The sequence below is a fragment of the Bactrocera latifrons genome, unplaced genomic scaffold, assembly GCF_001853355.1.
Source record: "Bactrocera latifrons isolate USDA-ARS-PBARC rearing strain unplaced genomic scaffold, ASM185335v1 scaffold_773, whole genome shotgun sequence".
NCBI classification, from domain to species: domain Eukaryota; kingdom Metazoa; phylum Arthropoda; class Insecta; order Diptera; family Tephritidae; genus Bactrocera; species Bactrocera latifrons.
Window position 1 is genome coordinate 2,618 of NW_017537460.1, and position 17,887 is coordinate 20,504.

General features: G+C 36.2%; 1 protein-coding gene across 4 annotated transcripts in view; it reads right to left on the reverse strand.

Moving 5' to 3' along the window:
- Window positions 1-709: 709 nt before the first annotated feature.
- Window positions 710-17,887, reverse strand: part of LOC108976539 — a 78,696-nt gene continuing 61,518 nt past the window's right edge. For 3 of the 4 annotated variants that reach the window (XM_018945728.1, XM_018945729.1, XM_018945727.1), the window contains 5 exons: window positions 6,362-6,686; window positions 1,591-1,863; window positions 1,228-1,386; window positions 1,043-1,168; window positions 710-981 (listed from right to left, as the gene is read on the reverse strand). In XM_018945728.1, the coding sequence (XP_018801273.1) occupies window positions 796-981; window positions 1,043-1,168; window positions 1,228-1,386; window positions 1,591-1,863; window positions 6,362-6,686 (1,069 nt within the window). In that variant the 3' untranslated portion in view covers window positions 710-795. Of the gene's footprint in view, window positions 982-1,042; window positions 1,169-1,227; window positions 1,387-1,590; window positions 1,864-6,361; window positions 6,687-17,887 lie in introns of those variants that run through there. The other variant, XM_018945733.1, reaches the window with a different exon arrangement.

Here is a 17,887-nt window from a genome sequence, read left to right on the forward strand (position 1 = left end):
ACTTCTGATATTTTAAACTATTTTATTATTTTGGACTCTTACTCCTTACCTCCTTACCTTACCTTTAGGTTAAGCTCTTTATCTCAAGAGCTACTCCACAGATTTCAATGAAATTTGGAGCACAAATGTCAGGATAATAACACCTTTCGAACTTTACTTTCCATATAAAACAATTTTGAATTATATATTGAGCTTATACCTTAATAAATGAGAAATGCACCGCGGCCATAGGTCTATTGTGCCCAGCTTATACTTTAAGATATATACATAAATCAAACAGCAATAAAAATATCGGAACAAAACTTTGCACAAACAGCGCCTTCAAGGTGTGACATTTGTTATATAAAAATCGTTGTACGCGGACAATAACTTTTTAACATTGTTTTATAATTGAGTGATATTTTTCAAAAGCTACTACTCATGATTCATGACTAGTAATATGTTGCTATAAAAAGTAAGTAAGTTGCTTTAGTCTCTAATCATTATTTATTAAGTCAAAAATTATTATTATTATCTTTTTTAAATCCTAAACTTTTATTAAAAATTATTTCTTACCCCGAAACCCGGATTGAAAAAAAATGTTATTCCCAAATTTATAATTAAAATTTAAATGTTTTTAACATTTTTCGGGCTTGCGTAGTTTATGTTGTACTATTTTCAACTAGAATTCGCGCAGACCCATCATATTCAATATTTTATAAGTTTATAATTCTGATTAGCAGATTCAATACGAAACTTTAATTTCCGATTTAGCAATTACAAATTACGTACAATATTATCAGAAACATCCAATTACTACTGTAAGCGGCTTACCTGCCCAATATTCAATTCCTGTGGAAACTGGTTCAGTACGGTACCATAACTGTTTTTATCTTCGTCGATCACGGACACAATTAAGGCGATTAGCTTATGCCAGAAGTCAACGTTATCTAATTTAGGGCCGTGGTCGTCAGAGTCACGTTTTGCTTCGTTTGGATCCACCTTGAAACCAGTAATAAATTTGATAGTTGGCTACGATATCTCTTGTAATATAAATAATTACCTGAAACTCCCTATTATAAAGTTCATAACAATTTTCGAACAGGAATTGATAGGTGGATCTAAGACAAGCCTTCACGCAATCCTTGACAACTGTACTCGCTCGTGGTGGACTAGAGAGTTCTTGAACCTGAAATGAATGGTCAAACATTTACGGTTCGTACAAAAAACAATCAAATAAAAAAATACCTTCATACGAAAGAATGTGATACTGGTCAACAAATCTACGGTTGATTTGAGGTCCATTAGTTTTTCTTGACTAGTCGCTGGGAAATTGTTGCGGTACATAGAGAGATCAATTCGTAGTGAATTGTGCAGTTGATCTAATAATTTTACGAATTTTTCTTTCTGTAAGAGTCAAAAATATGTACAATTTCATCATAGATCATTAAAAATCTATTAGAGAAGCACACGTCCACTATGTTATGATATTGAGTGAAAGCAAAGTATTCACTTTATAGAATATGGTTTTTCTTGAATACATTAAGGTGGTTAGCCTGTATTTTACTTTTTGTTATCTTGCACGAGAATCCCTCTATTGTCTATACTTACACCAAAGTTACTAGCGGCAAAACGATCACTTGCCGATACGGCTGACGATGCTGTTGTATGCGCATAATATGCGTTGATGTTTGCTAATAACGTACTCATTACAGCCGGAACCCCAGGGCATAAATATTTGGTAGACAGGCAGTGAAAGTGAGTCATTGCTTGGTATATATTTTCAATGCCATATCGCATAGCAAACTCGTCAACAATCTCCTCGGGAATTTCGTCAAAATAAAGCTTCCATGCATCATCCCCCTTCTGTTGTGGTAGTTTAACCTAAGTATTTTAAAATATCAAGTTGAAATGGTAAGTTTTATTTACATATGTGCCGCTATGGTTAAAATTAAAGGTTTAAAATAGTACCGTTGCCGTAAATTATGATCCTTTATATTTAATTTTACTTTTACACACTGAACAGAAATAAAGAGCATAACCAACAACCAAAACGCTTAAGTACAACCGCTTCTACTGCTCCTCAGAAGTAAGTTAGTAATGTAAGTCGGCAATCTGGAAAACTCTCACGTGCCAGCATTAGCAAAGGTACTAGTCAAATTCAACAACATACGTCTGCAAACCATTCAAATTCAAATTCCATTAGTGATATTACCAATAATTTCTCGTTCATTCTCGACAAGCTTAATAAGCTAGAAAAGCAAGGTAAATACCCGCGAACGTCTTACTCAACTAGAGCGACAGTAAAGCGCACAAATGAAACCGATAAAAATTATGACCTGGAACGCAAATGGCTTGCTCGAACGAAGAAAAGAATTATAGGTTAATGCCTCTAAATTGATATTTGTCTTATATCAGAAACACATTTTACTAATGAAACTTTCGTTAAATTCAAAAACTTCAAGACGTCGACATAATTATCAGAGATAATATTCCCCACTACGAAGAAATTAATATAATAAAAAAGTCTTGCGGTATTTTTTATTGAATTTCCAATTGTTCATAAAATTGGTTACAATAATGCGATTTAAGTCAAATATGCGCCGTTTCGTTCGATGACGTGTTCCCAACGAGATGCCCTTCATAATGCACCTCTCATAGAAGTTCGCTTCCATAATGGCACAAATCTCGGAGAGCCAATTTTCACAGGACTCTCTTGTAGCCAACTTCAGACTACCAAGCGCGTTCGCCATGAACAGAAACAGGTAGTAATCACTTGGAGCGAGATCCGGACTATATGGTGGATGCAAAAGAACCTCCCATCCGAGCTCCCAGAGCTTCTGGCGCGACACTAAAGATGTGTTTGGCCTGGTGTTGTCCTGATGGAAGACAATTCGGCCTCTGTTGATCAAAGATGGCCTCTTCTGCATGAGTGCTGCCTTCAAGCGGTCCAGTTGTTGGCAGTACCGGTCCGAATTGTGCGTTTCGCCATAGGGGAGCAGCTCATAGTGGCTTATTCCCTTCCAATCCCACCAAACACACAGAAGAAACTTCCTGGCCGTCAATTCAGGCTTGGCCACAGTCTGGCCGCTTCACCGTTTTTCGACCACGACCGTTTGCGCCTTACGTTATCGTAAGTGACCCACTTTTCATCGCCAGTCACCATACCCTTCAAAAACGGGTCGATTTTGTTGCGATTCAGAAGCGATTCGCATGCGTCGATACGGTAAAAGATGTTTTTTTGCGTCAATTCGTGTGGCACCCATACATCGAGCTTCTTAATGACTCCAAGCTGCTTCAAATGGTTTATAACGTATCGTAGTAGTACTGTAAAATATGCCATATTTTCTCTTTATTTTGCTCCATGTTTGGGACGCTATAACTCACGAACGACTTAAAAGAAACGACAATCAATCAAACACGTGTTAGTGCGTGAAATGGGCTTTCCAAAAAGGTATAGCATGACTCGATGCGATGAATAAAACTAGAACTCTCAGAATACCAAACCACGACCATATCGCTTAAATCTAGTTTCGGAAAAGTAAGAATTACCGCGATATATAGCATAGACACAATATCAAAACGAACTTGTCTACGGAATTTATACTAAAACACCACAATTCATCTTGGGTGGCAACTTTAACGCAAAACACTCCCAATGGGTCTCAAGAGTTACGAAACCGAAGGGAAGAGAGCTATTTAAAGCTGCTATGGCTACTGGATGCGACTTTATGTCTACTGGAATTCCGACCCAAAAAAACTACCAGACCTGATCGACTTTTTCACCCGTCGGCAAATATCTAAGAAATTCATTACCATGGAAAATGGATTGGATTTAAATTCGGACCACTCGCCACTATATCTAATCTTAAATGGTCATTTACAAAAAATCGACATACCACCTTATCTCTCTAATAGACATACGGATTGGGAGTATTTCAAAGTGATGCTCGACAAAAATATTGATTTTGAAGTAAATATAACAACTCAAGATATGTTACAAGATGAAGTTCATACATTTACGAAAGCTATTCAGGAATCGGCTTGGAAAAGTACTCCTGTTCCTAAACAAAAAAACTTTTATATTAAATATCCATCGRACATTTTAGATCTCATAAAGAAAAAGAGAAAACTACGCAAAAAATGGCAAATCACGCGCTTTCCCCAATATAAAACAGAACTGAACAATTTAACCAAGGTTCTCAGTACTAAAAYAAAGCTATTCACGAATCAAAATATTTCTAATTATATTGAGAAATTAACGCCAAACAAACAATCCGATTATTCCCTTTGGAAAGCAGTAAAAAATGCTAGGAAACCAATAATGTCAAATGAACCCCTCAGAAAGCCAAACGGATCCTGGGCCAAAAGCGACAAAGAAAAAGCGGACGTTTTTTCAGAGAAACTCACTAAAACGTTTAGTCCTATTCTGTTCCAARGAACTTTACCTCAGGAAGGATCGCAATGCGTAGAAGAAATCCAACCAGCAACTACTAAAGAAGTGGAAAATATAATTAAAAGTAGATTTAAACCAAGAAAAGCTCCCGGCTTCGACTTAGTGACAGCTGAAGTACTGAAAAATCTAACGCGGAAAGCATTAGAAAAACTTACATCGATAATAAACGCTTGCTTAAATCTCAGATACGTTCCATTGCCATGGAAGGTATCTGAAATCATTATAGTGCAAAAACCCGGGAAAAGCGCACAGGAAGCATCTTTATATCGTCCAATCTCACTGTTGCCTATTTTGTCCAACCTACTTGAAGTTGTAATTATAAAAAGACTTCAGAACATAATTGAAGAAAAGGGACTTATACTCATTCATCAATTTGAATTTCGATCTCAACATTCCACAATTAATCAAGTTCATCGAATAACGAGCATAATCGAAGATACGATGGAAAAAAGCTGTTTTCTTGACGTATCCCAGGCGTTTGATAGAGTATGGCACCATGGCTTACCTCATAAATTAAGAGCTCACTGTCAACAGTATCTAACCGACCTAGTTGACTCTTACCTGAGCATCCGCTACTTCAGAATTAAGCAGCGACAATCAAATACTACGTTACAGCCGATAAAAACAGGTCTACCCCAAGGAAGTGTCTTGGGACCACTCTTATAAATTTTGTTTACCAACGACATGTCTACGCCGCCAAACTGCACTATTGTCGATACCTGCAATCGCCACACTTGCAGATGATACCTGCATCATTACGACCGGAAAAAATGAAGTTGAGTCGTCGCACAGAATGCAATCTTCACTAAATCACTTTGTAGAATGGACACAGACATGGTACATTACTTTAAACGAGTGGAAGTCTATCCATGTAAGCATCACTAACAAAAGTGTTACGTTCATCCCCTTACGTATTGTAAATGAAGCGTGTCGTTGGATGCAAAGTTAAATTGGGGGAGCATATACAAAAAAAAAGTTTTAGAACTAAAACTAAAATACCACAAAATAAAATTTTTGATCGGCAAGAAATCACCCTTAAACACATCAAATAAACTCCTAGGCCACAATGAAACTTTGAGACCTATTTGGACATATGGAATTCAACTATGGGGATGAGCTGCCCCGTTATACATTGAAGCAGATTCCAAGTTCTGCGAAAAATGGTAAATGCCCAGTGGTACATACGCAATTCGGATCTGCATCGTGATCTTCGTTTAAAAATGGTTCGGGAAGTCATTTGCGAAACAGCATCGAAACGTGCAAAAAAGACATCTAGGGAAGACTAGCAACGTTTCATAATCTATTAAGAATCTAAGAAAATGACTAATATCATTATATTTAGTTGTTAAATTTCGTTTAAAAAGAAAAGCTTGTTTATTACAGCTTTTATTGTTTTATTGTCAATAAAATGTAAAACCATCATTTATTATGTTTCAATAAAATAAAAAACTGAACAGTTTATACCTGATAAGTGTGTAACGAAGTTTTTAAAACTAAAAAAATAGGAAATGTCGCAGACCCTATAAAATATATATAAATGATGAGTATAATGAGCTGATTTAGCCCGTCTGTATGTCTGTATAGACAAAACCTAATCCATCACTTTTTGTGATATCGATCTGTCATCCTGTCATGCAAACTGAACGATCGAAATCAATTGCTTGTATGAAATACTTTTTCATTTCACTATATATCTTTTTGAAATTTCGCATATATGATAAAAAAAAGCGTCATTGACCCCATAAAATATAAACAAATGGGACATTCAGCTGAATCTCAACTAATGATGTTTCATAGCAAATAGATATGTATATAAATGGATCATAGACCTCATAAAATGTAAACAAATAGATCATTGCAAACCGGTTGTTGACTTGGCTAATTAGAAGCAAAAATTGTAATCTGGAATTGTAATTGTATACTCACCATTCCGCAATTTTCTTCGCATAAATAATGAAAAATGTTTTCATGCAAACATGTGTACTGTACATGGTATGGAGCGACTTTTTCCTCTCCCTTGATTTCCACTGAAATATGTAAACGTATGGCTCCAGATACCGCTGATTTGTCCGTACGCTTTTCTAAATTATACCAAACATCCATTTCACCTGAAAGTGTGCGTACTTCGATGATTGTCTGACCCAAAAAGTCATCAGATTCTCGAGTTAACTTCTGACGCAATTTGGATTTCAGATCATTGTCTTCATCCCAGACGCGAACTTTTATCCTATCTGATGAGTTGTGACACTCGCTAAAGATCGATAGTTGAGTGTGGTTTTGTTTTCGGTAGTTAACGATATTGCAATGAGTGACACAATTATTCACGTTTAGTAGGTCGATTATGAACATAGAAGAAGTAATTTTAATTAATATTTACATATGTATAAAATATTCACACAAATATATATATTGTAGTTTCAAAAACATGATATTTATTTTTACACAAATATATAGTTAACATTTTTTGCATTCATTACATGTAAATAGTACAAATATCGTTTTTATGACATTAACAATTATTTAATTAAGTGCCCTACGTTTACACATACATACATATATTGATAAGTAAAGGCGAGCTCTGTGAGCGCTAAAGAACAGAAAACAAATCTTTAATAAAGCAATTGAGCAAAATTTTCCACCAGATTTCGTGTCGGAAGCATGTGCGCTAAAATAGAGTAAGTTCTCATTTGAAAAATATTAAGTTAGTACGTGGATATTTTGTAAACTATTATAATGCATAAAAATAAAAGGAAATTTCAGAAACGGCTGCCAAACTACTTTAACTAAGTGCATGGGGTAATTTCATTCAAAAAATGTAAATGTTAAAATATATTAAAATTCCGAAAGTCTGTCAAGAACGCGACAGTTTTTTTTTCTAATAAACGGTGTTTCCAAAAGGAATGCATAACTTCTAATAGGATTAAAATCTGGTGGTTATGGTAGTCACTTAGCTATCCTATTCTTTCTCAATTAGGTGTTAATTGTTTTTTATTTTCTTGATACAATTCAGTGGCATTTCGCCTTTAGCATGTGGGAACGTATGGTTTACAAGTATATCTAAAATATTAGCAACAACATACTGAAAAATACGTCACGTCTTGTCATTCCTCCATTTTTGGTATGAAACCACATTTGGCACAGCGAAAAATTCTTGCACAATTTCGTTAGGTATTGGATGATGGAGTCATCACCGCCATTCAAGAAATGCGATGGACGGGGCAAGGACTGAGACGAGTAGGTCCTTGTGGCGTTTACTACAGTGGCCATATAAAGGAGCGCAAATTCGGTGTAGAATTCTGGGCGGGAGATAGACTCCGGTGAATGAACGTCTAGCCACAATCCGCATCAAAGTGAAGTTATTCAACATACCGCTGATTTGCGCCCGCGATTCGATGAAATAGAAAGAAAAATGTGACCAAAGATGCCTTCTATGAGCGCTTGGAACGCACCTATGAGCGCTGCCCCCGCCGCGATGTCATAATCGTGCTTGTCGGCTTTAACGCCAGGGTGGACAAGGAAGGTATATTTGCCAAAACAGTCGATAAATAAAGCCTTCACGAGGAAACATCCAAATGGTTTGAAGCTGAACGACTTCGCCGGGGCCCTAAATATAGTTATTTGTAGTACTGGACTCCAGCATTGAAAAATTTATGAAGCTACCTGGCTGTCTCCGGATCGAAAAGCCACCAACTAGATCGATCATGTTGTGATAGACGGAAGACACGTCATCAGTGTTTTAGATGTGCGTGCACTGCGAGGTCCTAAAATCGACTCGCTCTTTATCTTGTTTCAGGAAAGATACACACCAACCTCTGTGCAGCAAAAACCGTTCGGCAACAAACGCAAGCATGGTTCGACGTCGAGAAGCTGCAATCACAACCGATAGCCGAACGGTTTTCTACTCGACTTTCACTCCTGCTTTTTAACAGCACTCGTCAACAACTCGGTATAAGAGAAATGTGGGACGGCATTTCAAGCTCCCTACGAACAGCTGCAAACAAAATCACTGGTTTTCAGAAAATGCAAAAGAACAGCTGGTATAACGAGGAGTGCCGTACCACAGACGGGAGTAAACAGACTTCCTACTCGTAACGTTACGATCGCACGCATTTGTAGACAGAAAAAGAGAGAAATCCGTGAGTATAAAGAATTTGACAAGCCGGCCGACATGGGTGATACTTGAAAATTCTACGAAGAAATTCGGGGACTAATAGAAAGTTTCAAAACCGGAGCATATTCTGGTAGGACCCAAGGAGGTGAGGAGGAGTAACCGGTGCTCAGAACATACTAAAATTATGGAGAGAAAACTTTTCTAGCCAGCTCAATGGCTGTGAAAGCATAACAACAGGATAAGGCAAACCCGATTCCCCAATCGATGACAGACGGTGAAACAGACGTTCCATTGCCCGAACAAGTTCGAATAGCAGTTACCCGTCTGAAGAACAAGAAAGCGGCGGGAGTCGATGAATTTCTGGTCGAGCTATTCAAACACGGTGGCGAAGAACTGATATGGAGAATGCATCAGCTTCTTCGTAAAATATGGTCGGACAAAAGCTTATTGAACGATTGGAATTTAACTGTGCTCTGCCCAATTCAAAAAACGTTAGACCCCACAGTCTGTACTTTAACAGTCTGTACTTTAACATAAGGTCCTATCCAGCGTAATGTGTGAAAGATTAAAGCCCATCGTCAACAAACTGATTGGACCTTATTAGTGTCGACTTAGGCCTGGAAAATCTACAACTGACCAGATATTCACCATGCGCCAAATCTTGGAAAAGACTCGTGAAAAGAGGATCGACACACAGACCTCTTCGTCGAATTTAAAGATGCTGTTGACAGCACGAAAAGATTACAACAACTGATGAGTCGACGTTACGAGTTTTCGAGAGAAAGGTTCTACGAAAGATTTATGGTTTGATTGCGCGTTGACCACGGCGAATATCGCATTCGATGGAACGACGAGCTGTATAAGATATACGAAGAAATTGACATAGTTCAGCGAATGAAGAGACAGCGGATGCACTGGATCATGTCATGTCGTACGTATGAACGAAAACATTCGAGCTCTGACACAATATCCACTTAGGGAGGCAAAGGAAGAGGAAGACCCCCACTCCGTTGGAAGCACCAGGGGGAGAAGGACTTGACTCCGCTATGTATTTCTAATTGGGGCCAATTGCGAAAACAAGAAATGGCTGGGGTGTTGTTGTCAACTCCCCAGAAAAGAAGAGAAGAAGAGGTTTTCAGAAAATGAATATCCTTATGATCAGTTTACTGAGTTTAGACGAATATATGGATAATTTTTGCAAGAGAGCTTTTCCATGTTTCTTGTTTGCTAAATTTTTCTTAATACCGAGATATAATCAAATAGAAGGAGGTTTAGTCCAAAATACATCTTTTAAATTAATTCATTTGTTGAGTAAGATCGTGAAGTTAGTTTGGTTTATTTTTTTAGAAAGAATTATGATAGTTGTCATATAAGAAGCATGCTAAACAGAAGCTCAGATGTTCTGAGTTGTACAGGATTTAACGCTTACCCCGGCTATATGTTGCCTCCTGTTGTTACTTCTCGGGAAGAACCTTTTGCAAATTTTCATTAATATGGCTAACAATTTGAAACCTTGCAATATCTCTGCCAGTGTTTTGAAGTCAAACCCCCCGAGGAGATATGTGGAAGTTCAATTCGTAGGGTAGCGCCTTCTCGAACCCGATTCGCAGGGATTTATATAGCACCATTTAGTGAATCCATCGCCATCGCCAGAGTCGACATAAACATATTGATGCTAAAGAATCTTGGTTCTTTGGGAATAAAATATCTCAGCAAGGCTCTCAATTAGCCTCTGTTCACTCTTCAAAAAATCGATATGTAGAAAATCGACATGAGCTTCTTGCCCAATCACACAGCAAGTTAAATGGACCTCCTGTTTGGTGATTGCAAAGACAATTAACTTGCACTGAGGCGTTATATCGCATGATCGCAGCCATATGATTGGCCCATTTCTCGAAATTAGCTTTTTTTTTTTTTTGGGAGCATTGCAGTTTATTCATTGACTCCAATAATTTGTTTTAATAAGTGGATTCAGCTGCAATCGATAAAAGTTCAAGATCGAACAAAATAATAATTTTTGGGGATTTAAATTAAAGCACCCAACATTTGTTACAATTGAAAACTTCTATATAGTGGTCATTTAATATAATATATCAAAAAACGATTTAAATATTTTATGCTATACTAAAACAACTGACTTTTGAATATTCAACAATTAATAAGGGCTTGTTGGCTTTCAACTATTGAAATTTAATACTATGCTGCATCACAAGACAAAAAATTTCATCAAACACATTTATAATTCGTGTTTTCCTTAATTATGGTTGTTTCGCATTTTTTGTAAGGGTCTAGAGCAAGGCGTTTCCAAATTTTAAACGTCGAAACCTCCTGAACTTTGACAGCTGATCGACTTCAGGAGGTTTTGACGTTTGTCAATTGCTCTCTCACTTCCAATAAGAGAAGAGATGAGTTGAGCAGCTGTTTGTCTCTGGTAAAATAATTGATTCTCGTACTATAGATAAAGAGATGTTTATAATCGTATAATTTCTGTTTCGTTTGTGGAAAATATGTTGTTAAGAAGTCACAAAAAACAATTTTACTTAAACCTAGATACACGGAATTTTTCAATATAGGTGGTCAATGAATGGACATAAAAAGAAAGAAGTTTCGGAACTATTAGAATCAAGATTGATAGAGAAAAGTTGTCTAGCTCCAGCACTCTTTTAAATTTCTATCGTAATCGAGTTGTTTGATTCAGAAAATATTTCATAGATATCAAAAATTTAGCTTACTACTTCGATATTGATGGACAATAAACGATTATGATATTTCCTACGAAGCTAATGACTGCCGCTTATTTGTTGATTCGTCAACATTATGTTTAAAAGCAGTCTTGCTACACAACGGTAACCAATATGCTTCCTTACTAGTTGCTCAATCAATAGTTGTAAAAGAAGAATACTGCAACCTCGAATTCTTACTTGAAAAAGTTGAATATGACAAACACAAATGGCACTTGTGTGGTGAATTAAAGATAACGACAATTATGTGAGTGGGGTAGTCAAACTCACGACAAGCATTATGTGCAAAAAGGTTGGACGCTTATGAAAACTTTAGCTCCAGGTTCTAAAAATGTCATAAAAAAGAGGGCATTCGACTCTGGAAAATATAGTAATTTTTCCACCACTCCATATAAAATTGGGTCTTGTAAAATAATTGAATAAAGCAATAAGAAATACGGAATGCAAATCTTTTAAGTACCTCTTTGAAAAAATTCCAAATTGTCAGAAGCGAAAGTAAAATAAAGCGTTTTGAATGTCCCACAGACACTGGATTTGAAGAAAGAAAGACTACGGTGGAGAAAACATGGAAAGCATGGACGAGTTTTTGAGAAATTAGTACAAAATTTTTAGGAAATAAAAAAGATGCTAATTAAACAAGTATTGTTTACCAAAAGGTAAAAAGTTTTCAAGCATTGGAATGCGTAATGAATTACATTACCTTTATTCACATTTGAATATTTTCCTGAAAATTGGTGACTTTAGTGAAGAGTATGGTGAAAGAATGCAGCGGGATTTAAGAAAACATTTCCTACGGAGTATTATAGTTTTGTTCACCTAACGGTTGTACGTATCATCTAAAACTAAACAAGACACATATAGGGTTATATATATGTATATATATAAATAATCAGGATGACGAGAAAATTCTGTATGTCCGTCCGTCAGCGCAAGCTATAACTTGAATAAAATTGAGATGAAATTTGGTATGTGAAAATGAAGATATAAAGCTGTAATTTTCTGTGTAAAAATCTTATGAAAACTACCGACAGTGCGACAATGGATGAAATCGGAGGATAACTTCCCTTATAAGGGTACTAGTTAAAACTACTAAAAGCCTGGTAAATCAATAACTAAATACGTCAGACATTACATTTTACCACAGAGATGGTATGAGGGAATCTTAGGGAGCTGTGTGTATGATGGGCGTGACACTTTTTAAGGAAATCCCTATCTCGGGACTTGACCAGCCGATTTCCACGAAATTCGGTAGGTGACATTCTTCTTTTATTCTTATATCACTTTGTGAAAATGGACGAATTTGGGCACTTTGCACGAATAATGTCCTTAGGGTGTGCCACCTTATGACCAAAAAGTGATTAAATCCAATAAGAACTGTTCCAGCCCCTATAGTTAGCTTTTGAGTAAAAATGTCCGTCAATGCGTGATATATAGTATATAACTCAAATTAAAGGATTATCATTCTCATATAATGGTTTTTCCGCATATTAAAAATGGGTTGAATATTTAACCCGATTCCTTAAGCCCCCATATATGTACCTAATATAAAGATTTTCGAAATTCCAGGTGACTTTATACCGCTTATATCGGTCAGTATATAACTCATATACTCAATAAAAATAAAAGACTATCTTTTACTCATAACAGTCAATTTCTGTGGCGAAAATAGATAAAAAATGGGAGAAAACTTGACCAAGTGCTCATATAAATAACAGCAGTATTTTCGAACATCCGATTGACTTTACTCCATATACAAGGTTGTTTCCAAAGTAAACAGGACTTTTTAAATCTAGTGCCCCGTGGTGGCACCATCTATATGTCGACTTAAAATCTGCTAACTTTATCGATTATCCGTGAGAATTTCATGACATTTTATGGATTGGAAGTGATTATTGCGTTTTAAGTGTCAGTAGGTTTGTGTTATCGGTGAGAACGTGAGCGTGAAAACGTGAAAACTTTTATCGAAAGGTTTCAATTGATGAAACAAGTTTATGGCGATGATTGCCTATCCCGTAGCAGAGTGCGTGAGTGGTTTCAATGTTTTCAAAGTGGTCTTGGGGACATAAATGACGAATCGACATCGAAAAGCAGCCGAACTCATCATTGAAATTTATGGAAATGGAATTGAGCAACCACTCCAAAACATGGATTTTTCGTATATTGACCGAACCGTATAAATTGACTGACGACCAAAAATTGCTTAGAATCCGGCTCATCGATCGTGACTGATTATTTGACCAAAAATCACATTTTAACCATTAACCACTAACCAGGTACTTGCAATATAAATGACGTCTTGTTCATATATTGGATATTAATTTAGAAAATCTTATATTCAATTCGTAATCAGAGACCCCAAAAACCACCAAATAACAAGTTTCAAGGAAATTCGTCAATATTTAAAAAAGTGTAAAAAGTTGCGTGTGCCAACGAAATCTACAATGGTTTTTGAGGTTAGAAAAAAATAATGACGTTATTGGGAAAAATGGAATTCGGATTCGAACTTAGCGATCCTAAAAACTTAAGCTATGCCAATTCCCAAAACAGGCTCTTCTACGTTACCGGAATTCATCCGGATTTTATTCGGCCAAAGAGATTATTTCGGAGATCTAACCTTGTTTAGGTCGGTCTGTTTTTTAGTCTTATACTACACCAGGTTTGGTGAAAGGAAACCCTGAACTATTTTTTGTGGAAAACAAACAAGGAAAGTGAAAGCGTTGTTACCCGTGTTCATAAATAGATCCAGAACAATTTTGACTTATCAGACCATTTTTTTGCCATTCTCCAAAAAAATTACCTCTTAAACTATGTTTATATATTATGCAAGTAATAAAGTATTAAAGTCAGGTGGAACCGCATATTTTATACCTTTGCAAGATCAAAGGTATGGAAATATTTCTCGTGCTGGTAAAATTTTATATTAAAAAGCGATGTGCAGATTTGAGATTCGTTATTCGATGAATGAATGGATCCCCATCATAATCACTAAATTATGCTTGAATAACTTTATTAAAATAACTCACACACACACACACACTGACTGATAAATTATATTTAAAATAAATTCAGCTACAATAACGGGTACATTATAATAGGTATATATGGTTTTGATTAATTTCACTAATTTTTACAATATATGCCGAAGAACTTGCGGTCATGCCCATAAAATATTTAAAATACAAAAGTTCATATTCTCAACTGAAGCTGCATTTATTTAATTTTTTATATATGTATATAACGTTTTTTTTTAACTTCACTTATTACACAAAAATATAAATTTAAAAACTAGAATGCATATTTCCTATGGACAAAAGTCGGCGTCAATTTATATAGAAACTTCATTATAGGGGAAGAAAATATATTTTAAATAAGATCGGTGCCAGTATGAGAGGAGCAGGGACTATGTAATTCCAAAGTAAAAACAATCCAGTGAGAACTTTGCAAAGGTTATAATTTGTTTCATCTCTTTGTTAAACAAATTTTGTTAAGCCTTTATTAATATTAATAAAAATGTATTGATATATTTGTCTTAGCGACATGACTTCGCGCGATGTTTTTTCTTTCCAATCAACAACAATATCACAATTCTGCTGTGAAATTCCAGTTACTGGAACCAAACCTTTTACGCTTCGAGGCCACTCCTACTTAACAATTCTTTTTTTTTTTACTAAAGATAGCTCTCCCTACTATGATACTCTACACCATTTTTTGTTAACGTAATTTGTGGCTTGGTTACGTAAGTGGCATTATATATTTCTGGATACGACAAAAAAAAAAAAAAAAATTAATCAAAATACGCTTTATTGTTTTTTAAAATATTCTCCATTAAGATCCACACACTTTTCAACCAATTGTCGAAACATTTTTAACACTCTGATTAAGTTATTTCCAAAACATGTCTTTTTAACGCATTAACTGCCTCTTCTGGTGCTGAAAGACCTTGACACCTTGGTTTATTTTTTACGAACGGGAATAAAAAAACGTCATTCAGTGCTAAGTCAATTAAGTTCATTTATGGACTCTTGATGAGTTAATCCACGCCGAAAGATGTAAAAAATTATCGCGAAATATAAAAGGCAACCTATGTATAGCACTTTATAGTTTGGAATGTCGATTTAAGTTTGCGGCAATTGTTCGATTTTGCTCAACTGACAAAAAAACCTCTCCGTGGTTCCAAGGAAACCATGTATAGTGAGCATCCAGATAACTCAAATTTTGCTAAGTTATCGCTTTGACGAGCAAAGAGACATCCGGAATTTAATTCGTTTTGATCATTTTGATAAATTTATATTTATGTAGATTAGGTTTAAGTGTTAATTGTGCAACATATAACGAGAGTATAAAAATAAGTAAATATATGATATGCATATGTCACCAAATATGCACTTTACCATGTGAGCAATAGTATAGTATTGTTACCAGCAAAATACTACACTGCTCACATATTTCATTGTAGTATTTTAAGAAAACACAGCTAAAACAGGATAGCGAACTTAGATAAACGTTTGTACTTAAAAGCTTATACTTTTATCAACATTACTTAAAAAATTAATAAATGAAATGAAAAATAAAATATTTTTCACGCATTTTTTTCTTGAAATGCATGGAAACCTTATTTTATGGAGGGTATAGTATTTGATTTGTGTATTGTTACTAAATATCTGTCACAGGCAGTTTTTGACAAGTGCTCGCTCTGAGAAGTCGTGTTTCGCTCTTTACGCATTGTTGACATTCTGCGCATCGTACATTTTCGGATACGTACACGTGTTTACATTTAGAAATCTTGTATTCTTTCAATCCATAAGTGTATTGCAGATAAGTGCATCAAGTGTGAAGATTTGTTTAATATGGCCCCCGGGCCGCCCAACCTTGGGGATAACAGGTTTGCATTGCTTGCCCCTGGATCCCAGCCAAAAAGAAAGAAACCCACCTCTCCCCCCTCAACTTTTCTGACCTGCCGCAGGCCAAGAAAGAAAACCCGAAATATATTCTCATTGGTGCAACGGACTCAAACAAGCCAATTTCGAAGTATTCTTGCTTCGTTGTCCACAAAGCCTTAGAAGCTATTAACAAAGAAATCATCTCAATTTCTGAGTTGCGTGCTGGTAATCTTCTGCTGCTTGTAAAAAATAACCAAATTGCCCAAAAGTTCATTTCAGCCAAAAAACTTCCTGGTGTGTGTGAAATTGAAGCGAAATACCATGACAACCTCAATAGCGTGAAAAGTACAATCTTTGCTCCCTGTCTCAACAATGTCAGTGAGAAAGAGATAATAGAAAACATGAAAAGACAAGGTGTAGTCGATGTTTACAAATTTACTAGGCGGACGGAGGGAGTACCACTACCCCAACCCACGGGTGTAGTTTTACTTACCTTTGACTTTTTGAGTTACCTGAAAAGGTAGAAGTATCGTGGAGAAGTGCAAAAGTAAAACCCTATTACCCCAACCCAATGCGATGCAAATCTTGCCAACTGCTTGGGCATACCGCGAAACGATGCAATAAACCTCCCGTGTGTGCTTCTTGCAGTCTTCCTATTCATTCTTTACCTTACACGCGCACACTATGTGCAAATTGCTCAGGAGACCACCCATCCTCTGCCAACACTTGCCCAAAATATGTGCAAACGAAGGCGATACTAAAAATAAAATGTCAAAATAAATGCTCCATGAGAGAAGCAATTAAACTATACAAAGCACAATCACCATCAATATTGAACACTTCTTTCGCCRTAGTTGCCAGAGAAGCACAGCTGTCAAATAGTAACGCTAAGTCAACCTCCAATTCTCTTGATATCCCTACATATTCTTTAGTCAACAAATCACCCATTACGACTTCACACGATCTTTCTTCCAACAACTCACCACCGGAAAACTCACCTCAAAACATCAGCAATCAACGAGTCCGCAATAGCTCAGCATCCTCTTTCACTCCTGTTCCACAGCCTTACACACACACACAACTAAACCTCGAATCAACTCTCGCCAACATTATCGCTCAATCCAACTCCTTTCAATATAACGCAGGTTCACCTGCATTCTCAAAAGAGACAACTGATACCTCCGTTATCAATCTCTGTCTCACGCAAAACAATTCAGATGGCAAAGTCATCAACGATGCTCTGATCATGTCAGTAGACGATCACTAAGTATYCACCACTCTCAACATAGCATACAAACACCTCCTTAGCAACCTCTTCTAGCAACAATGTTTAATATCTTACAGTGGAATATGCACGGATACTACAACAACTTTCACGAATTGGATATACTAATTAAAGAATACGCTCCAAGTTTTATTTCCCTTCAGGAAACTAACCTTGCTGCGGGCAAGTCTGCGGCGGCGCCTAATCAACACCAAAGTTACTTTTACAACTTGCCTCAAAATCTAACTAGCAAGCAAGGCATCGCCATTTTAATTAAGAAGTCCATACCACACAAACGAATCCCTGTATCTTCAAATATAGCCACAATAGCAATAGAAATCTTATTATCTTTCCAATTTTCAATTATTTCACTTTATATACCACCTTCACAAAATTTTTCTTGCAGCGACTTAATAAATATTTTTCGGACGATATCCACCCCATTTATAATCGTAT